This window comes from Salvelinus sp. IW2-2015, linkage group LG17 (genome assembly GCF_002910315.2).
Source record: "Salvelinus sp. IW2-2015 linkage group LG17, ASM291031v2, whole genome shotgun sequence".
NCBI lineage: Eukaryota > Metazoa > Chordata > Actinopteri > Salmoniformes > Salmonidae > Salvelinus > Salvelinus sp. IW2-2015.
The window spans coordinates 30214911-30238809 of record NC_036857.1 but is presented as its reverse complement, the minus strand read 5'-3'; the positions used below and the strand labels follow the sequence as shown (position 1 = coordinate 30238809).

The window sequence follows — 23899 nt, the reverse complement described above, 5'->3', positions numbered from 1 at the left end:
TTATAAACCAAGGTTGAAGCAAAGCAGATACTGGTTTGTATGTAACATCACGGAGAAGAAAAAATACCTTCTAAATAATGGGCCATTTAGTTTTATTAAGTTTTATATTAAGAACCTATGCATATCCCAATGTTGTGATAGTTACCACTCAGATACAGTACATAAATAACAATGTTAATAATTTTATAATAAAATATTAAAAGTGCAAGCTTAACATTTGCGGTGTACAAACTTAACATGATGAACAGGAAGGACATTTTTAGACTGAAGGAACCATTTATTAGAATGTAGGTTTACACCTACTACCTATATGGGTTGCTGTCTGGAATGAGGGGGGATGTCACATATTAGCCATTTTCAGTTTGACAAAGTGATATGTTTTGGACCAAAGTTTCCAATATGAGACCAATTTGAGTGATTGTACCCCAACTGGTATGTACAGTATCTTTGTAAACCTTGTGTGTTGTATGTACACTTCAATGCCAGACCTGACTTATACACCATTGACAGTAGGCTACCTCAGGGATACACAAAACATGGTTGATAAGGAGAAACAACATTGTTAGTATCATCGTTAGGCCTAGGCCCAGATTTAGAAGTTTCTAGGAACTTAAATGTGCTTTTGAGTCATCGTCCAATCACAGATCCTTTCCTTAGAAATCCAAGAACTCGAGCACATTGCATACATACTCATTGAGCAATAATGCTTGGTGCAGGTTCAGACATAGCAAACTATGTTTATCCTGCAGTGGAAGGTCACATCACAGTGTTCTTAAATAACTTTGGCACATTTATCAGGTACAAGTGGTTCTGGATTTGCCGTTGGTAAAAACACAGAGATTTCTGCACATGCATGATCCACTAGCCTAATTCCAGTGTTGGGGAATGGGGAGTAGTGAACTACATGCAGTTCAACTAGTAATTTTAATAACTTTTTAAATTTTGCAGTAGCTTGGTGGTAGTTCCAACTATATACACTACTGTTTAAAAGTTTGGGGTCACTTAGAAATGTCCTTGTTTTTGAAAGAAAAGCACATTTATTGTCCATTAAAATAACATGAAATTGATCAGAAATACAGTGTAGACATTGTTAATGTTGTAAATGACTATTGTAGCTGGAAACGGCAGATTTTTTATGGAACATAGACATAGGCGTACAGCCCATTATCAGCAACCATCCCTCCTGTGTTCCAATTGCACTTTGTGCTAGCTAATCTAACTTTAAAAGGCTAATTGATCATTAGAAAACCATTTTGCAATTATGTTAGCACAACTGAAAACTGTTGTTCTGATTAAAGAAGAAATAAAACTGGCCTTCTTTAGAATAGTTGAGTATCTGTAGCATCAGCATTTCTAGGTTCGATTACAGGCTCAAAATGGCCAGAAACAAGGAACTTTCTTCTGAAACTCGTCAGTCTATTTTTGTTCTGAGAAATGAAGGCTGTTCCATGCGAGAAATTGCCAAGAAACTGAAGATCTCGTACAACGCTGTGTACTACTCCCTTCACAGAACAGCGCAAACTGGCTCTAACCAGAATAGAAAGAGGAGTGGGAGGCCCTGATGCACAACTGAACAAGAGGACAAGTACATTAGAGTGTCTAGTTTGAGAAACAGCAAGTCCTCAACTGGCAGCTTCATTAAATAGAACCCACAAAACACCAGTCTTAACGTCAACAGTGAAGAGGCGACTCCAGGATGCTGGCCTTCTAGGCAGAGTTCCTCTGTTCAGTCTGTGTTCTTTTTGCCCATCTTAATCATTTTATTGGCCAGTCTGAGATATGGCTTTTTCTTTGCAACTCTGCCTAAGTGACCCCAAACTTTTGAATGGTAGTGTACATTCAAATCTTGGTAGTGTTTTCTGTAGTTAATAACTTTTTTGCCATGTAGTGGTGTAGCTAACTAGTGGAACTACACACTACTTTTTTTTCAAAAATAAAATTACATATGTATAAAGTAGGCAAGAATTTCCTTATTTTCTGGCATCAGACCTGCCTAATTCTCACAAGAAACACTTTTTGTGTGCCGAATCTCACTTTCTTTCTTTAATAGGCTAAATCACACTGTTACCATTTGAATACAGAGTGATCTGTTCCTGCAATTTGTAGTCTATGAGATTTCCGATTTAGATATTATATTTTTTCACGAGGTTGTTTGGAAGTATCGAACTGTAACTTTAGTTAAGTAAACTATATTTTTCTTAAAGGTTGTACAGTAATTTCATGTTATTTTTTCTGGAGGGGAGTGACATGCAGCTATTTAGGCAAGCTATATGTAGCCTACACAGCATATCAAACAAGCAAGACACAGACAGTCAGTCAAAAGCGATTTACTGTTATTTTTTCATCATCATTGCGAACATTGGCTAAACAGGAGGCAGACTGCTGGCTATACAGTGCATTCAGAAAGTATTCAGACCCATTGATATTTACATAAGTATTCAGATTTAGGTATAGGCGACTTGGGGGGGGGGGTTGTATAGCTCACCATTGGTAGAACCGCCACTGATTACAGCCTTGAGTTTTTTGGGGGTATAACGCTACAAGCTTAGCACAGCTGTATTTGGGGAGTCTCTCCCAGTCTTCACTGCATATCCTCTAAAGCTCTGTCAGGTTGGATGGGGACCGTTGCTGCACAGGTCTCACCAGAGATGTTCAATCGGGTTCAAGTCCGAGCTCTGGCTGGGCCACTCAAGGACATTCAGAGACTTGTCCCGAAGCCACTCCTGTGTTGTCTTGGCTGTGTGCTTAAGATCAATGTCCTGTTGGAAGGTGAACCTTCGCCCCAGTCTGAAGTCCTGAGCACTCTGTAGCAGGTTTTCATCAAGGATCTCTTTGTACTTTGCTCCGTTCGTCTTTCCCTCGATCCTGAATAGTCTCCTAGTCTCCCTGCCACTGAAAAACATCCCCACAGCATGATGCTGCCACCACCATGCTTCACTGTAGGGATGGTGCCAGGTTTCCGCCAGACGTGACTGTCATGGTTCCACCTGTCACCAGTGTGCGGCAGAGACCGTCCTAGAGACATTAACGACACTCTCCAATTTACTCATTATGGTTTCTCTGTTAAAAGAGGTGTGTTTTTTGTTGTCCTTTGCAGAAGCTTGAAATGTTTACTGTGTGTGTTTGTTTCCTGAGTGAGGTTTTGGAGACTTAGTGTTTTTTTTTCTCAAGTATACTGTGATCTTGCGGCTACTGTTTCTCAGTAAAGTAATATGTTTATCCTTAACCACTGATTCCTCGTCTGGTATCTTCTCTGCACCTGGGGCCGACCTTACCACGTCATAGTGACGCTTGGCATTCAGGCCAAAGAATTCAATCTTGGTTTCATCAGACCAGAGAAGCTTGAGTCCTGTAGGTGCCTTTTGGCAAACTCCAAGCGGGCTGTCGTGCCTTTTATTGAGGAGTGGCTTCTGTCTGGCCTCTCTACCATAAATGCCTGATTGCTCAGTTTGGCCGGGCGATTGCTCAGTTTAGCCGGGTGGCCAGCTCTAGGAAGAGTCTTGGTGGTTCCAAACTTCTTCCATTTAAGAATGATGGAGGCTGCTGTGTTCTTGGGCACCTTCAATGCTGCAGAAATGTTTTGGTACCCTTCCCCAGATCTGTTCCTCGACACAATCCTGTCTCGGAACTCTATGGACAATTTCTTTGACTTCACGGCTTGGTTTTTGCTCTGACAAGCACTGTCAACTGTGGGACCTTATATAGACAGGTGTGAGCTTTTCCAAATCCAGTCCAATCAGTTGAATTTATCACATGTGGACTCCAATTAAGTTGTGAAACATCTCAAGGATGATCAATGGAAACCGGATGCACCTGAGCTCAATTTCGAGTCTCATAGTAAAAGGTCTGAATACTTATGTAAATAGGGTATTTCTGTTTTTTATTTTTAATACATTTCTAAAAACCTGTTTTTGCTTTCTCATTATGGGGTATTGTGTGTAGATTGATAAAATAATTTTATCCGTTTTAGAACAAGGCTGTAATGTAAAAATGTTTTGAAAAAGTCAAGTGGTCTGAATACTTTACAAATGCACTGTATATTTTTGGAACCTTCGGTCAAATCGCAGCTGTTCTGAAATTTGAGGCAGAGAGATAGGCTACATCATCCTATCGACCAAATTGGTTGAGGGTTCACAAGAGGGTGAGTAAAGAGAGAAACGTGAGAAACGTGTGTGTATAATAACACATGCACAGAATGTGATTTGGATGCTTTGATTTGAGAAAGAAGTTTCCAGATAGGGGCCTCCATTTTAAACGGTTTCGACTCTAAACTGATAACACTTATATACACTACCATTCAAAAGTTTGGGGTCACTTAGAAATGTCCTTGTTTTTGAAAGAGAACATACATTTTTGGTCCATTAAAACAACATAAAATTGATCAGAAATACAGTGTAGACATTGTTAATGTTGTAAATGACTATTGTAGCTGTAAACAGCAGATTTTTTATGGAATATTTACATAGGCGTACAGAGGCCCATTATCCGCAACCATCACTCCTGTGTTCCAATGGCATGTTGTTAGCTAATCCAAGTTTATCATTTTAAAAGGCTAATTGATCATTAGAAAACCCTTTTTCAATTATGTTAGCACAGCTGAAAACTGTTGTGCTGATTAAAGAACAATAAAACTGGCCTTATTTAGACTAGTTGAGTATCTGGAGCATCAGCATTTGTGGGTTCGATTACAGGCTCAAAATGGCCAGAAACGAAGACCTTTCTTTTGAAACGCGTCAGTCTATTCTTGTTCTGAGAAATGAAGGCTATTGCGAGAAATTGCCAAGAAACTGAAGATCTCGTACAACGCTGTGTACTACTCCCTTCACAGAACAGCGCAAACTGGCTCTAACCAGAATTGAAAGAGGATTGGGAGGCCCAATGCACAACTGAGCAAGAGGAGAAGTACATTAGCATGTCTAGTTTGGGAAACAGATGCTTCACAAGTCCTCAACTGGCAGCTTCATTAAATAGTACCCGCAAAACACCAGTCTCAACATCAACAGTGAAGAGGCGACTCCGGGATGCTGGCCTTCTAGGCAGAGTTCCTCTGTTCGGTGTCTGTTATTTTGCCCATCTTAATCTTTTCTTTTTATTGGCCAGTCTGAGATATGGCTTTTTCTTTGCAACTCTGCATAGAAGGCCAGCATCCCGGAGTTGATGTTATTTTAATGGACAATTTTCTTTGCTTTTCTTTCAATAACAAGGACATTTCTAAGTGACCTCAAACTTTTGAACGGCAGTGTATATAGTTTGTATTTGTTTGTTGTCTTCAGTCAATTGCAAATGTCCTTAGTGTTTTGAATCATGAGCCATTTCGATGATCTGTTTAGAATTTCGTGCTAGAGTTGTAGCACATACTTGTGAAAATGGCACCAAAGTGATGAAGAAAAACTATCTCCCATCATAACACAACAATAATCCAGCAGTGTATGTGTGTGCGTGTGTGTGTGTGTGCATCTGTATGTGCTCATGCATGCATTGTGTGTGTGTGTGCACTGGCTCACGTGCGCGGTGGCGTGTGTGTGTGTGTCTATTTGAGCTGTTTGTGGTTTGAGAAGTTAATTAGGAAATCTGAATAATTATGTAATCCCAGAAAGTTCTTGCTAAACTCAACATTTCCTCATCTCCTTACATCAATTTCAACCTGTATCACCTGTATCCGGTCAAAGGGACATTAAATTATTTAATAGTTTGTAATTGTCCCTCTTCGCCGATCCACTTTTAATTTTCCATTTGTTTTGTCTTTGTTTTACACACCTGGTTTCAATTCCCCAATTACATGTTCATTATTTTACCCTCTGTTTTCCCCATGGTTTTTGTGAGTGATTGTTTTAGTGTAAGTTCGGTCCGATGTTTGTGGGCTTGGTATTACTTCATGTATTTGGAGATTTTGAGTAAATTTCATTGTGTTACTCATCTCTGCTGTCCTGCGCCTGACTCCTCTGCACCAGCTACACCCAGAACCTTACAGTAATTCACATATCTTATCAGGCTTTTTTTGTTCACCTGTTAACTGAGAAGTAACTGTTTATTCTATAGGATACCAATGGTGTATATATAGGTGATCTAATGTATGATAGGTGATACCAGTGACATGATGTACTATGATTGCATACAGTGTCTCAAAACTCTGAGTGGTCCACAATGTGGTTTTTAAATCTGTTTTGTGTACTGTAATATTTTGGAGTGACACCTAAGTAACATGTTCTAACTCTAGGAGTGAAGAGCAGGAGGTTCCCACTAACACTGGACAGGATGAGAGTGTCCTCATAGAGCTGCCTTTGAGCTGCTGCCTTTCCTAAAGTCTTCAGAAGAGTCCTTGTCTTAACACCGGTCAGTGAATCAGAAAGCGCAGTAAAAAGGTATGTTTGGATTAGTCTGATGTTTTTAATAATTTATGTATGGTGATGGCAGACAAATGTCCATCCTATTCTATTATATGGCCACGAAGAGATCTATCTCTGTTTATCAGATCCACATGCTCAAATGCTTTGAGTAGCATACATTATTATGCCAAATGTTTTGGTTAAGCTAAACAAACCAGCATTCATCTACTTACAGTTGAAGTCGGAAGTTTACATGCACTTAGGTTGGAGTCATTAAAACTTGTTTTTCAACCACTCCACAAATTTCTTGTTAACAAACTATAGTTTTGGCAAGTCGGTTAGGACATCTACTTTGTGCATGACATAAGTCATTTTTCCAACAATTGTTTACAGACATATTATTTCACTTATCAGACTCTATCACAATTCCAGTGTGTCAGAAGCTTACATACACTAAGTTGACTGTGCTTTTAAACAGCTTGGAAAATTCCAGAAAATGATGTCATGTCTTTAGCAGCTAATTTGAGTCAATTGGAGGTGTACCTGTGGGTGTATTTCAAGGCCTACCTTCAAACTCAGTGCCTCTTTGCTTGACATCATGGGAAAATCTAAAGAAATCAGCCAAGACTAATTGTAGACCTCCACAAGTCTGGTTCATCCTTGGGAGTAATTTCCAAATGGCTGAAGGTACCACGTTCATCTGTATAAACAATAGTATGCAAGTATAAACACCATGGGAACATGCAGCTGTCATACCGCCGAGGAAGGAGACGCGTTCTGTCTCCTAGAGATGAACGTACTTTGGTGCGAAAAGTGCAAATCAATCCCAGAACAACAGCAAAGGACTTGTGAAGATGCTGGAGGAAACAGGTACAAAAGTATCTATATCCACAGTAAAACGAGTCCTATATCGACATAATCTGAAAGGCCGCTCAGCAAGGAAGAAGCAAGCCACTGCTCAAAAACCTCCATAAAAAAGCCAGACTATGGTTTGCAACTGCACATGGGGACAAAGATCGTACTTTTTGGAGAAATTTTTGGAGAAATGAAACAAAAATAGAACTGTTTGGCCATAATGACCATCGTTATGTTTGCTGTCTCTTATACACATCTAGATGTGTATAAGAGACAGGAATGCTATAGAAAATCTCTGGGCAGAACTGAAAAAGCGTGTGCGAGCATGGAGGCCTACAAACCTGACCCAGTTTCACCAGCTCTGTCAGGAGGAATAGGCCAAATTTCACCCAACTTATTGTGGGAAGCTTGTGGAAGGCTACCCGAAACGTTTGACCCAAGTTAAACAATTTAAAGGCAATGCTACCAAATACTAATTGAGTATGTAAACTTCTGACCCACTGGGAATGTGATGAAAGAAATAAAAGCTGAAATAAATCTTTCTCTACTATTTTTCTGACATTTCACATTCTTAAAATAAAGTGGTGATCCAAACTGACCTAAAACAGGGAATTTTTACTGGGATTAAATGTCAGGAATTGTGAAAGACTGAGTTTAAATGTATTTGTCTAGGGTGTATGCAAACTTCCGACTTCAACTGTACATCAACAGAGCAAAATTGGTTGAAAAGACGCCATTACAGCAGGTTTCTGTTTGTAACATCATTTAAACCAGTTTTGCCCACTGGGTAGTTGGTACTAATCAATATCTCTCAAACCTTTGACCTCTGGAGCAGGGATTGACAACTTTGATGGGGGTGGGGGGCCACAAAAAAATCATACCTCATCACGAGGGGCTGCAGTTGCTCGTGGGTCTGAGAAGCCGTTTTAAAGTTCATTTCTTGCAATTCTGCACACTTTGCCATAGGATGGAGGCAAATGTTTGCCGTTTTTAATATGATAACTGATGATCAGTGGGCCCCACCCTGGTCGGTAATTTGACCATGCGTACTACAAGTTTAGATAGCTGTCCGCTAGACTAATTTGGCAATCTAAAAAGTGTTAGCTGTCATGGGCTAATTGAATGACTGCTGATGCACAACCACATTTTTAAATTGCACCTGGTGTGTTTTATTATTCAAATTCTCAACAGCAAGTTGAGACACCGACTGAGTTTTCCAAACTTTTGACTGGTACAGTATATACAAAAGTATGTGGGGGGGCACCCTATTCAAATGACACCCTATTCTATATGGGCCCTGGTCAGAAGTTGTGCACTTTAAAGGTAATAGGGTGCCATTTGGGAGCCAAGAAATGTTTTCACTAAAGAAGAGCTCTTTGACTAGAATAGCAGGTGATTGCTCATTGTCAAAGTGCGTGTTTAAGATCAACTACATTGCAGTCTGGGCTCGTATTCACAAAGGGTTTTAAAGTAAGAGGGCTGATATACGATCATATTTCCCTTTTAGATCATTATGAATACAATTATATGAATACTCTGAGACTTTCTGTGAATACGGGTCCTGCACTCCAAATAACTACTAATCACAGTATGTGACCAAGATTAGGAATTCTGCACTTCAAACATGCCAACTGACAGTACAGTACAGTTAGAGAGAAACAGGAAACCATGGGGCTAGCCATAGGTTGCTTCCCAAATGGTGCAATAGGCTACGTCCCAAATTGCACCCTATTCCCTACATTGTGCACTACTTTTGATGGGCTCTGGTCAAAAGTAGTGCACTATGTAGGGAATAGGGGTCCATTTTGGATGTAGATCACACAGCCATATACTGTAGAGAAGAGGAAGAAGTGAAAGTGTTGTAGTGCCACTTAACTGGGTCCTAGTCATAGAGCTGGGCGCTATCGCCAAAAACCTATAATGCGATAACTTTCCTGAATTGATTAACGATAAAATAGAGCAATACGTTTATAACATTAATGTGCACCACAGTTTTATTTATTTATTATCCTTTAAACTACCACTACTAGTTTGATGGTTGTAGCCATCAATTGCCCCATTAACGATCACCCATCAAATCAAAGTTTATTTGTCACATGCACCGAATACAACAGGTACAGTGAAATGCTTATTTACAGGCTCTAACCAATAGTGCAAAAAAGGTGTTAGGTGAACAATAGGTAAGTAAAGAAATAAAACAACAGTAAAAAGATAGGCTATATACAGTAGCGAGGCTATAAAAGTAGCGAGGCTACATACTGACACCGGTTAGTCAGGCTGATTGAGGTAGTATGTACATGTAGATATTGTTAAAGTGACTATGCATATATGATGAACAGAGAGTAGCAGTAGTGTAAAAGAGGGGGTGGTGTGTGGTGGGACACAATGCAGATAGCCCGGTTAGCCAATGTGCGGGAGCACTGGTTGGTCGGCCCAATTGAGGTAGTATGTACATGAATGTATAGTTAAAGTGACTATGCATATATGATAAACAGAGAGTAGCAGCAGCGTAAAAGAGGGGTTGGGGGGCACACAATGCAAATAGTCCGGGTAGCCATTTGATTACCTATTCAGGAGTCTTATGGCTTGGGGGTAAAAACTGTTGAGAAGCCTTTTTGTTCTAAATTTGGCACTCTGGTACCGCTTGCCATGCGGTAGTAGAGAGAACAGTCTATGACTGGGGTGGCTGGGGTCTTTGACATTTTTTAGGGCCCTCCTCCGACACCGCCTGGTGTAGAGGTCCTGGATGGCAGGAAGCTTAGCCCCAGTGATATACTGGGCCGTACGCACTACCCTCTGTAGTGCCTTGCGGTCAGAGGCCGAGCAATTGCAGTACCAGGCAGTGATGCAACCAGTCAGGATGCTCTCGATATTGCAGCTGTAGAACCGTTTGAGAAATATGAGAAAACATATTTAATTTCAAACTTCACATTTCTCTAGTATAGGCTACTTATCGTAATGAACATTATCGTCAAAATGCTTGCGATAAGTGATCCGTATGGTCAGTGTTGATCATTTTCAGTTTATCGTCCCAGCTCTACAGTATCAGATACAGTATTGGTGCTTTTCACCTCATGTTACACAATAATACCACGCTTTACTTTTTCTCTTTACTTTTTGTTTTACAGGTGAATATAGGCTATAGGTGTGTTAAGATGTGACAATATTCAGCTATGTGTAACAACACAAAACCGTCATTTCTGTATTGTCATCTCTTGGCTCTAGTATAGCTACACCTGTGGGCCAAAGATAAAAACAACACAGAAAGTGCTAGCCTTTCCTGTCCTCCCCAAAACAGATTTCAGAACACCCAGAACAAGATAGATTGGGGGTCAGGCAATGTATTGTCTTGTTGGGGACTTGACCCTCTCTATATCCTCACTTTGCACACAGACTTTTACTGCCTTCATGTCTTGTTCTAGCCTCTCCTCCATGTGTTCCAGATTTAGAACACTCAGAACAAAATAGATTGGGGATCAGTCTCACGACTGTCCTGTCTTGTTCTGTACTGTTTATCCTACTGCCATGTACTGTCTGCTCGGCATGTCTTGCATTTGCACCGCATTTCTTCTGTAGTTCTCGTTTTTGTTGCTTTAATCTGTTGAGGGGTGACGGCATTGCGCTATTAACATAACACTAGATGGATAATGATGAAACATTGTATTTGTCTCAGTCCCTCCACTGTCCTGTTGGAGACTTACTGTATGTTATTTTATTACTGAGTTAGGATAATAATTGACATGTCTGAAAGTAAATGTTCTGAGGGGTATACTACAAAGCAGAATCGAGGAGTTAGCCAGGTAACTTTGATAAGCAACAAGAAATAACTATAGCTAAACTTATATATATATATATATATATATATATTTGTTAAATCAATTAGACCATGCCCATTTCAAGCTTATCTTTCCCCCAAAAATTAAAGACTACATCCTCGATCCTGATCCTGCTTTGTAGTATACCCCTCTGGTGTTTTGGTGTTTGTATGATGCATGGTCCCTACATTGACCTCGTGTCAATCTTCTTTAAAAAAATGACCTCTTTATGATGGATTTTTATTCACAGATTTATCTCAAGTATTCCCTATTCCCTTTGGTTTAAGATGAAATTCAATCAAAGCTACATTAGCTGACACATTAACTGTTAATAACACAGCAATGTGGCTTTGAATGAATTGAGCCAAAGGGTCTGGTATAACATTGTGCACTCTATAGGGAATAGGGTGCTATTTGTGATGCAGCCTGTATGTTTATGGATATATTACATCATTCAATGTCCTTTATTCCTGTCTCTTCCAGCTCTGCTTCACCATGGCACAGTGGACGCAGATGAAACAGCTGATCCCCTATCTGGCCACACAGACCCTCAACGAGCTCTACTCCCCCTCCTTTCCCATGGACGTCAGGTGCTACCTGGCCAACTGGATTGAGGAGCAGAGATGGTATGACGCACACATAAAGTCTGAATTTTTACAAATAAAAGTGGGAAAGTGGATACACAAACACACCCTAAACACACCTCTCTTTCTTTCTTTCTTTCTTTCTTTCTTTCTTTCTTTCTTTCTTTCTTTCTTTCTTTCTTTCTTTCTTTCTTTCTTTCTTTCTTTCTTTCTTTCTTTCTTTCTTTCTTTCTTTCCTCCCCAGGGAGGACTTTGAACCAGAGAAGGTAGACCAGGAGCCCCAAGCTCTGACCCTGCTCGATCAGATCATATCCTGCCTACAGAATCTAGCCAGGCAGAACCCCAATGTGGTGGAGAGTATGAGGCTGCAGCATATCTCCAGGAACATGGTACAGTAGATACACACACACACTTATCCTCTCCACCAAACACACACACACTTGTAAAAATGGATTCCCATTCAAAATCCTATTTTCCCTAACCCCAACATTTTTTACTGAGTGTTTTCTTTTTATTGACCAGGATATTAAAATGTGCGGACACATTCTCTTTCTGTCCAACAATAAGAATTTCAGTCTTATCTTGATTTAGCTGGAGGGAGTTGTGAGCCATCCAAGTATTTACAGTCACTTTTAATGAAACTGGGTTCCACTTGATCTCCATCATAACATAATGAGCACAACAGTATTCTTTTTTCGCAAAACTCTAAGTCATTTCTCATTGCTTTCACACACAATGCAAATGCTAAGCACATTGTTGCTAAACAGTAAACACAACTCTACAAAAGACACAAAACTCAGTTGTGTAAATCATTTCAAAAAAACATTTGGTCACAGCTGATACAAATTACTCGAATGAATGTGAACCTCTTTTGCACATGAGCAAAACTTCTTCGCATACTTGTTCGATCAGAAATCAGTCCTTAATTCAGACATAAAAGAGTTCACCTCTGAGTTGCTGTTTGCAAGAACGGGCCACGGTAGAGGCCGAGAGCAAGGACAAAGGAGAGATAGAGGGGCCCTCAGTTGATATGGAAAAAGGTAAAATTAAGCCTTTTGTTTATGGATGTTCATGCTCTTGAGTGACATTCTTTCTGCATTGGTCATCTTTGGTAACACTAATACAGCCGATGATGTGATAATATGTTTACTTGCCTTTTAAGGTCATACTGTAAATATAGTACAAACAAATGGCACAGACATATTGTATAAAAGAAGGTTAACCATGTTAGGGTATATTGATAGTTGTAGTTAGTATTTATTGGGCCATTATGTAACAATTGATTGAAATGACTTTTCATTAGATAACAAGTTGTATGTTTTGACGGAGGTAGTTGATTTGGTGTCAGTTTGTGTTAATTGTTTTGAACAAGTCAATTATTTTTGGACAAAGAAAAAGCAAAACTGTAAATCAATACAGTCTAAAAATGTATCCGTGGAGCTAAAATAAATGACACATAAATGTAAAGCGGAGTATTTTCTGTGTAGCAGTGAAAATCAATGCTGTGCTTTCTGATAACGCTGCCAAGTTGTAACATTTATAAACTGAACAGTAACGGACCCAAAATCGAACCTCGAATGCAGCACTTAAATCCAAGAGTACAAGAGAGCTGTTTGGCATCTGTGTTGGCTCTATGATCATTTACCACTTTAACTAAGGCTGTCTGTGCTGTGGTGGGCACAAAAAACAGATAGGATTTTTTTTTTTAAACAGCTAGCGCTTAAAAAATAATTTCGCTGTTTAAAAATAAATTTCTCCAGAAATGTACTTAAGAATAGAAGGTTGGAGAGTGGCCGAAAATGTATAACAGCTGAAGAATCTAGATTACTTTTCTTCAGACACATAGCAGTTTTTACTGCAGTGGGGAAAGTGAAGGTGAACAGGGAGTGATTAGCAATAGCTTGCACTTCTTCAGATATGCAATTCTAAACTGTTTTCAAGAAGGTGGTAGGGATAAACCTAACCCTAACCTAGAGAGACTCCCCCTGAGGAAGTTGATGACACTATTTCAAAGCAATTTCCTGTCCTAGAGAGGAAATGCATGTTCAGGTTCCACCAGCGGACGAAGGCTATTTATACATATTCACAAATTGGGTGTGGGAATCTCTACATGGAGCTGATAAGCATCAACAAATAGGGCACTGACAGCTGTCAGTGTAGCTAGCTAGCATGCTAACCTTATCTAGCTAGCTAGCTAACTATCTTGCTAACCTAATCTAGCTCATGGTTTTGTACAAAGTGGGCATTACGGATTTGTCACTTCAAGCCCTAATACACTGAGTGTACAAAACATTAGGAACACCTTCCTAATATTTGCCCTCAGAACAGCCTCAATTCGTCAGGGCATGGACTCTACAAGGTGTCGAAAGCGTTCCACAGGGATGCTGGCCCATGTTGACGCCAATGCTTCCTACAGTTGTGTCAAGATATCTCGATGTCCTACGGGTGGTGATCCATTCTTGACACACACGGGAAACTGTCTCAAGGCTTAAAAATATTTTTTTAACCTGTCTCCTCCCCTTCATCTACATTTATTAAAGTGGATTTAACAAGTGACATCAATAAGGGATCATAGTTTTCACCTGGATATACCTGGTCAGTCTATGTCATGGAAAGAGCAGGTGTTCCTAATGTTTTGTACACAGTGTATATCATACTTTGACTAAAACGATGACTTAAATTGTTGGCAACATCATGGGTAATCTTCGGCCATCGTCTTTCAGCTCTAAATAGTGGATTTCTACTGGTGTGGGCATTTGACCCTAAACCTTAAACCTAAAATAGCAGTTTTGCTTTTCAGTATTGTTCTTGTTTTCCTATTTTGTCAGGACATTCTGGTCAAGTCCACACACACGCATACGCACACACACACACACATACACACTAATGATACTGAAGTGGCCCACTCAGGGCCTTATACATGGCCTTCTCACCATTGTTTACTGTAAAGAGAACAACTGAAAATACAGGTTTGAAAGCATACAGTTCAGTAGCCTAGGTGCCAGTCTGTTTCTACTCTCTTGCCAAGTCCTTATGTAATTGTCACACATGGAGTTAGCAAGATAGCACAAACAGATCTAGGACCAGTCTAACAGTTCTCAGTACTCAGAGGGAACATGTTGTCCTCAGTAATATTGTCATCTTATATTGAATCAACTGACCTGACTATGTGGATATGGTCTGGTGGTTGATGGGAACTCTGCCTGTCTTCCAGAATATGTTCCGCTCCCAACCCTTCCAACTGGTACTCACAGTCAGGGATGTCCTGAGGAAGGAGAGAGAGCTGCTCAGTCAGGCGGTAAGTGTAACAGAGCCTTTAGCTCAGCGTGCCAACACAGTCTTGGGGCACATAGGAGGGCCACAGAAACCACAGAAGTTCACTTCCAACACAAAATATGTTTTGGATTGTTAATATGACAAGAAAGCTCTGTGTAAAAAAATTGACTTTTTTACATTTGACTTTTAAAACATTTGAATGTTTAATATGTGGGCATAATAGGTAATACCAGTCCGCCCCCCTCCATAGTTTACCCAAATCCCCTCACTCCACTTCCCCTGGCCCCAACCCAGCCCAGAACCCCATGGGCTCTGCCCCCACCACCAGACACACCTCTAATACTTTGTCTTCCCCCTCCACAGTCTACCCAGATCCCGGCCCTAGCCTTCTTCTCTCAACCCCCAGCCCAGGATTCCATGGCTGCAGCCCCCCCCACCAGGGACGTGGACCTGCTTGTGCTCAAGGTGCTTGAGATCCAGGACTGCAGACAGCAGATCCACCAGCTGCAGGAGGAGCTCAACTGGGAGAGGCAGAACTATGAGTCCATGCAGGGTGAGAAATACCAAAGACACACATTACTAAGACGGGGAACAGTTAGCATTTCCCCATAGCAAAACATGTCACACTTAGCCGCAATGCTAATTCGAGCTGAGCATTTGCATAGCAAATAGCTATGGGTGAGGCAGAACTATGAATCCATTCCGGGGCATGAGATGGCTGGGGATAAAGAGATTCTCTGGTACTTTTGTATACTTTTTAGCCAGTAGTTCTGAAAGTAGCGCTCACGAGCCAAAAGTGGCCCCATTTAGACGTTTTTAATCAAAAATCGACTTACAGTCATGCGTGCATACATTATGTGCACCACGTCATTGTGCATCTTGCTAGCTGCCACTTAAATGGCGAGGTTCTGAATCTCATTGGCTGGAACTCGAATTGCTAGTGGGCTGGTCCATGTGGGAGGAAATGTAGGGAAAATGGTGCCGCACAGTTTCTAGTAAACACTCGCTTTTAAACTAGGGATTTTGTGGCTAATTGAGGTAAAACAGTAATTCTGCTCGTAGATTATGCATGTATGAACTACAAACTGACACATTCAGCCCAAGTTGAAAAATAGTTGTCGCTAAATTTCCGGAGCATGTCTTTAAGTAATATTTCCCCCTTAGTCATGCATGGACTTTTATGGGATGTGACGTAAAAATGTGACTTTAGTGGACGTTAGGATTTGTCCCTATATGCCACTCAGCAGACACTTTTATCCAAAAAGACTGTATATTGAGTACATACATTTTTTGTCAATTTGCCAGTTGGAACCTATACAAATCTGGATGGAAGCTACAGAATTGAACACAACATACTTCTTTGATCTGGGTTTAATGTTCTGACAAATTGGCCCCCATATGGCACCCTATTCCTTATAATATGCACTACTTTTGACCAGGACCCATAGTTGCCATTTGGGACACAACCTAAATATACTGTATCGATTATTACTCATGCTCAGACTAGTTTGTCAACTACAATACATGTATGTGGACAACCCTTCAAATTAGTGGATTTGGCTATTTCAGTAAAATCGAGCACACAGCCATGAAATCTCCATAGACAAACATTGGCAGTAGAATGGCCCGTATTGAAGAGCTCAGTAACTTTCAACATTGCACCGTCATAGGATGCCACCTTTCCAACGAGATAGTTTGTCAAATTTCTGCCCTGCTACAGCTTCCCCGGTCAGCTGTAAGTGCTGTTATTGTGAAGTGAAAACATCTAGGAGCAACAACGGCTCAGCTGCAAAGTGGTAGGCCACACAAGCTCACAGAACGGGACCAGCGAGTGCTGAAGCGTGTAGCTCGTAAAAATCGTCTGTCCTCGGTTGCAACGCTCACTACCGAGTTCCAAATTGCCTCTGGAAGCAACGTCAGCACAATAACTATTTGTCTGGAAATTCATGAAATGGGTTTCTATGGCTGAGCAGCCGCACACAAGCGTAAGATCACCATGCGCAATGCCAAGCATCGGCTGGAGTGGTGTAAAGCTTGCCGCCATTGGAGCAGTAATGCCCATGATTTTGGAATGAGATTATTGCCCAGCAGGTGTTTACATACTTTTGGTCATGTAGTGTATGTGGTTCATAGTTATTCTGAGGAATTTAGTTGTACCCCCAAGGTCAACTCTTATTCCAGATTCCTCACTGTTGTTAGTTTGAGAACCTGGCCAACCACATTCTATTCCAATTCAATGGTAGAAGCAGCTTGATGTAGCAGAGTTTGTAATCCCTATGGTGTCAAGATTAAGTCAATTCATATGAAACGGGTCTTCCACAATGGAAATCATGGCTTTCACAGCCAAACATGGTTCAATCAATCACATGTATTTATAAAGCCCTTTTTACATCAGCAGATGGTTATACAGAACCCAGCATAAAACCCCAATGAGCAAGCAATGCAGATGTAGAAGCATGTTGGCTAAGAAAAACTCCCTAGAAAGGCAGGAAACTAGGAACTAGGAACCTCTAGAGCGGCTATTCCCAATGCCGTCGGGGGTACGCCAAATAAAAATGTAATTCACATTTTCAAACAGTCCATCTAGCTTTCCCAACGGGGCTATACATTTGGGTGATGTTTTTTTCTCACTGCCAAAAATCAAATTAAGCCATCTAGTGTTCAGCGAAATAACAACACAATGTCAAATACAGGTTGCCTAGTCAAATAATTAACATCCAATCACATTAACCTTTACTCTCTCGCAGGAAACCTTCACTCTTGCGCAAACATTTAGAAACGAAACATGTCAATTTGAAAAATAAGTCACTGGAGTTTTTGGAGCGAGAATTAAGACGACATTCGAGTAGTAAGACATGTATAAAAGCAACAGATATCATTAATAAGAAGGGGCTAGAAGCGTCTTATATGGTGAGCTACCGAGTGGCTAGGACAGGCAAGCCCTATACTATTGTGGAGGACTTAATTCTTCCTGCTGCAGAGGATATGGCTGGGACAATGCCGGGGGAAAATGCAAAAAAATATATACAGATCATGCCTTCATTAAACAACACTGTTTCACAACGCATCAGTGACATGGCAGGAGATGTTTTGAAACAACTACTGGTTCGCATACAAGCCAGTGAATTCTATCCGTTACAGCTGGATGAGTCAACAGAAGACATCCTCTTCTGCAAACCACTGGAAACCAGGACAACAGGAGAGGATATTTTTAAAGTGCTGGACAGCTTTGTGACATCAAATGGACTTTGGTGGTCAAGATGTGTTGGTATCTGTACTGATGGCGCAAAACTCTTGTGTATTTTCTGCATTATGCAATGATATGGGCAGCAACCATGCAACGCTTTTACAACATAATTCCGCTGCTTATCAAGGGGCAAAGTATTGACGTTTATTTTTTATTGAGAGATGAGTTTAAAGTTTTCTTTACCGACCATCATTTTCACTTGTCTGACCGCTTGCATGATGATGAGTTTTTCACACGACTGGCCTATCTGGGTGATGTTTTTTCTCACCTGAATGATCTGAATCTAGGATTACAGGGACTCTCCACAACTATATTCAACTATATTCATCGTGCTGTTAAGACACTGATACCCTTTGCAACCACAGTGGATTCTTGGCCCTCACTAGCATGAAAACTAAATACAGGCACAGACTGTGTGTGGAAAATGATTTAAGACTGAGACTCTCCAATACAACATTGCAGAGTTATGTGCATCCTTTCAAGCACACCCTTCTCATTAACCTGTGGTAAGTTATTCACAATTTTTGATGAACAAATAAGGTTTTATATGTAAGATGGCTAAATGAAGAGCGAAATTATGTATTATTATTATTTGTGCCCTGGTCCTATAAGAGCTTTTTGTCACTTCCCACGAGCCGGGTTGTGGCAAAAACTCACACTCATTCTTATGTTTAATAAATGTATTGTTTAGTGTGTGTGTGGCTGGCTTACAATGATGGCAAAAAACAACATTTGAGAGTGAGCTGACCCTGGTGCTAGAGGGGGTACGCACCTGGAGGTTGAATGTTTGAAAGGGTACGGGACTATACAAAGTTTGGGAACCACTGATGTAGAGGAACCAGGCTCTGAGGGGTGGCCAGTCAGTCCCCTTCTGGCTGTGCCAGTGGAGATTATAAGAGTACATGGCCATTAAGGCCAGATCGTTCTTCAAGATGTTCAAACATTCATAGATGACCAGCAGGGTCAAATAATAATCACAGTAGTTATAGTGGGTGCAACAGGTCAGCACCTCAGGAGTAAATGTCAGTTGGCTTTTCATAGCCAGAGAGAGGGAAAGACAGAGCTTTTGACTAGCTTTTGAATATCTCCCAGGATACATAGAGTACATTGTTGCCTGATGACTTTAGCAGACATAAAATATAGGAAGGAACTCCCTGTTGCTGAGAGACTGGGAACAGAGAGCTGGGCCAGTATCCATTAAGTGTCTCAGAGTAGGAGTGCTGATCTTGGATCAGGTCCCTCACTGTCCATGGGATCTTATTCTAAAAAGCACTCCTGTTCTGAAACACTTTGTGAATACGGGCCCTGAGCTCATGGCGGACTTTGGCTGTGTTTACACAGACAGCCCAATTGTGATCTTTTGCCAATAATTGGTCTTTGACCAATCAGATCAGATCTTTTACCAATAATTGGGTAGAAGATCAAAATTGGGATGCCTGTGTAAACACAGCCATTTTATTCTGTGTCTAGTTGAAATGAGGCCCAGTGTGCATTATTTTCCTCCAAGGCCCTGCGACAGACTAGCATCCTGTTTAGGGGTGTACTAGTACCAATGACTGTATATATGATTGGACAAAGCCATTGATCAAATGACACCATTAATTCCATTAATTCCTCAATAGCGCATTTAAGCCAAATTAAGTCGGTTAAGATGGCGTCTCATGGAGACATAACATGCACAGTTGAGCTTCTCCAGGAAGTGAAGTTGCAGGCTAGCTCAGTGCTGCCCCCTCTCATTGAGTAACTCAATTTGAAGGCCGGCCGGGTTACTGCAGGCTGCAATAAGCAACTAAATTATCCTTATAACTTCTTCTGTGCACAATTTTAAAATAATCGGTTCAAGGACATACATCTGGTGTGTTAGAAGCAATTATTGGTACCATGATTGTCTTCAATTTTTATTTCTTTTTTACACTAAGATTAACCATGAAGATAGTAATTTTTCCATTCACAATAATGGGGATCCTGTTTTCTGCTAACAATGCTTGCAGTACCGCAGTCGTCCTTGAACTTCCTTGGCTTCAGTGAGAGGGGGCAGTCGCCTCCCCTGACTTGTGCCTCACGCTATAGGAACAGGAGATATGCTCCTGACTTATGGGCCATTCTGGCTCGGACAAGGCTACTTTGACTGCGTTTACACAGCATGGCAAATTCTGATATTTTTGTTCACTAATTGGTCTTTTGACCAATCAGATCAGCTCTGGAAAAGAACTGATGTGAAAATATCTGATGTGGTTGGTCAAAAGACCAATTAGTGGAAAAAATATCCACATTTGGCTGCATGTGTAAACGGCCCAATAAAATAAATAAATGTTACATTTAATTGGGTGACAGGCACTCTCCAGCAGACCCAGACCAATGGGATGGACCCCAGCATGTCAGAAGTCACCAAACTCCAGACTAACATCAAACAGCATGAGTACAATGGCCAAGTCATAGCCAAGGTAAGCTATTACGTAACACACACAATTGTTGTTCTCACGTGTGAGCCTGCTATTGTTACATCTGTCATGAGAGACTATACCTGAAGTTGTCTAAAACATTTTGCTACGGTGTGCCCTTCTGAACATGACCCTGCTACACCTATACTCTAAGTGGATCTCTATGGCCGGAGGGCCATCTAAACTAGTTTTGTTTGTCTCTCCCTGAGGTCGGAGTTTCCCAGTACTGTAATCTGTGTTTGCCTTTCTCTGCATAACTCTCTCTATAAGCTAAACTATGTGTGCGTACGTGTGTTCGTGTGTGTTCATGTGTCTGTTTGCAGAAGCGTGTCCAGCTGCTCCAGGAGGCAGTGTCTAGTCTGGAGAAGTGTCAGTCTCGTCTGATCAGCAGGATCAAAGCCTGGAGGTGGGAACAGCATCAAGCTACTATTGGACACCCCTTCGATGACAACCTCAGCCCTCTGCAGACGTGGTGAGGCCTGTGCGCGTGTGTGTGCAGTGGTGGAAAACATATTCATTTGTCATACTTGAGTAAAAGCAAATGCTATACATAAAATTCCTTATATTAAGCAAACCAGACGGCACTATTTTCTTGTTATTTAAATTTACACACAGACAGACGCCAACACTCAGACATCATTTATTTAACTAGGCAAGTCAGTTAAGAACAAATTCTTATTTACAATGACAGCCTACCAGAAGGCAAATGGCCTCCTAAAGGGATGGAGGCTGGGATTTAAATAAAATATATATAGGACAAAACACACATCACGACAAGAGAGACAACACTACATAAAGAGAGACCTAAGACGACAACATAGCATGGCAGCAACACATGAAAACACAGCATGGTTTCAACACAACATGACAACAGCATGGTAGCAACATGGTAGCAGCACAAAACATGGTACAAACATTATTGGGCACAGACAACAGCACAGGGCAAGAAGATAGAGACAACAATACATCACGCAAAGCAGCTCCAACTGTCAGTAAGAGTGTCCATGATTGAGTCTTTGAATGAAGAGATGGAGACAAAACCGTCCAGTTTGAGTGTTTTTTGCAGCTCGTTCCAGTCGCTAGCTGCAGCGAACTGAAAAGAGGAGCGACCCAGGGATGTGTGTGCTTTTAGAACCTTTAACAGATTGTGACTGGCAGAACGGGTGTTGTATGTGGAGGATGAGGGCTGCAGTAGGTATCTCAGATAGGGGGGAGTGAGACCTAAGAGGGTTTTATAAATAAGCATCAACCAGTGGGTCTTGCAACGGGTATACAGAGATGACCAGTTTACAGAGGAGTATAGAGTGCAGTGATGTGTCCTATAAGGAGCATTGGTGGCAAATCTGATGGCCGAATGGTAAAGAACATCTAGCTGCTTGAGAGAACCCTTACCTGCCAATCTATAAATTAAGTCTCCGTAATCTAGTATGGGTAGGATGGTCATCTGAATCAGGGTTAGTTTAGCAGCTGTGATGAAAGAGGAACAATTACGATAGAGGAAACCAAGTCTAGATTTAACCTTAGCCTGCAGCTTTGATATGTGCTGAGAGAAGGGCAGTGTACCATCTAGCCATACTTCCAAGTACTTGTATGAGGTGACTACCTCAAGCTCTAAACTCTCAGAGGTAGTAATCACACCGGTGGGGAGAGGGACATTCTTCTTACCAAACCGCATGACCTTTGTTTTGTTAATCAAGACAAGATTAAGGGCAGAGAAAGCTTGTTGGACACTAAGAACACTTTGTTGTAGAGCGTTTAACACAAAATCCGGAGAGGCGCCAGCTGAGTATAAGACGTTGTGTTTTTTGCATATAAATGGATGAGAGAGCTTCCTACTGCTTGAGCTACGTTGTTGATGTAAATTGAGAAGAGCGTGGGGCCTATGATCGAGCCTTGGGGTACTCCCTTGGTGAGAGGCAGTGGCTGAGACAGCATTGTCTGACTTTATACACTGCACTCTTTGAGAGAGGTAGTTTGAAAACCAGGCCAAAGACCCGTCAGAGACACCAATACTCCTTAGCTGGCCCACAAGAATGGAATGGTCTACTGTATCAAAAGCTTTGGCAAAGTCAATAAAAATAGCAGCACAATATTGCTTAGAATCAAGGGCAATGGTGACATCATTTAGGACCTTTAAGGTTGCAGTGACACATCCATAACCTGAGCGGAAACCAGATTGCATACCGAGAGAATACTATAGACATCAAGAAAGCCAGTTAGTTGATTATTGACAAGTTTTTCCAACACTTTTGATTAACAGGGCAAAATAGAAGTTGGCCTAAAACAGTTAGGATCAGCTTGAGTTCCCCCTTTAAATAAAGGATGCACTGTGGCTACTTTCCAAGCAATGTGAACCTCCCCAGAGAGGAGAGACAGGTTAAAAATAGGCTTGGCGATGATAGGGGCAGCAACCTTAAAGAACAAAGGGTCTAAACCATCTGAACCAAATGTTTTTTGGGGGTCAAGTTTAAGGAGCTCCTTTAGCACCTCGGACTCAGTGATCGCCTGCAGGGAAAAACTTTGTAGCGGGGCAGGGGAAAAAGAGGGAGGAGCATCAGGGATAGTCACATTAGAAGGGGTGGGAGATGTGGAAATCTTGGACATCCAACAGACGTCCAACCTCTGACTTAATGAACTGGTGATTAGAGCTCAGCCATGTGCTCCTTGTCAGTAACAACCATATCATCAACATTAAGGGACATGGGCAGCTGTGATGAGGAGGGTTGGGTATATTCTCCAGGTCTTTAACATTTTCCAGAACTTCTTGGGTTAAACCCACAGAGAGAACTGCTCCTTAAAGTAACTAACTTTGCATTGGCTTCTTCTGTGGTGTCCTCCCATGAACACCATTCTTGTTTAGTGTTTTATGTATCGTAGACTCGTCAACAGAGATGTTAGCATGTTCCAGAGATTTCTGTAAGTCTTTAGTTGACACTCCAGGATCCTTCTTAACCTCATTGAGCATTCTGCGCTGCGCTCTTGCAGTCATCTTTGCAGGACGGCCACTCTTAGGGAGAGTAGCAACAGTGCTGAACATTCTCCATTTATAGACAATTTGTCTTACCGTGGACTGATGAACATCAAGGCTTTTAGAGATACTTTTGTAACCCTTTCCAGCTTTATGCAAGTCAACTTGCAAATTCTTAATCTTAGCTCTTCTGAGATCTTGATTGTTCGAGGTATGATTCACATCAGGCTCTTCTTCTTGTGAATAGCTAACTCAAATTTTGCGAGTGTTTTTTATAGGACATGGTAACTTTAACCAACATCTCCAATCTCGTCTCATTGATTGGACTCCCGGTTAGCTGACACCTGACTCCAATTAGCTTTTGGAGAAGTCATTAGCCAAGGGGTT

At 41.2% G+C, this 23899-nt stretch overlaps 1 protein-coding gene across 3 annotated transcripts in view; it reads left to right on the top strand.

Moving 5' to 3' along the window:
• The window catches only part of stat6 (signal transducer and activator of transcription 6, interleukin-4 induced), a 58701-nt gene that overhangs the window by 7465 nt on the left and 27337 nt on the right, over window positions 1-23899 (top strand). For 2 of the 3 annotated variants that reach the window (XM_070448078.1, XM_024005527.2), the window contains exons 2-8: window positions 6218-6362; window positions 11480-11622; window positions 11825-11969; window positions 14795-14878; window positions 15220-15409; window positions 20438-20547; window positions 20868-21016. In XM_070448078.1, coding sequence (XP_070304179.1) covers window positions 11492-11622; window positions 11825-11969; window positions 14795-14878; window positions 15220-15409; window positions 20438-20547; window positions 20868-21016 — 809 coding nt within the window. In that variant the 5' untranslated portion in view covers window positions 6218-6362; window positions 11480-11491. The remainder of the gene's footprint in view (window positions 1-6217; window positions 6363-11479; window positions 11623-11824; window positions 11970-14794; window positions 14879-15219; window positions 15410-20437; window positions 20548-20867; window positions 21017-23899) is intronic. The other variant, XM_024005528.2, reaches the window with a different exon arrangement.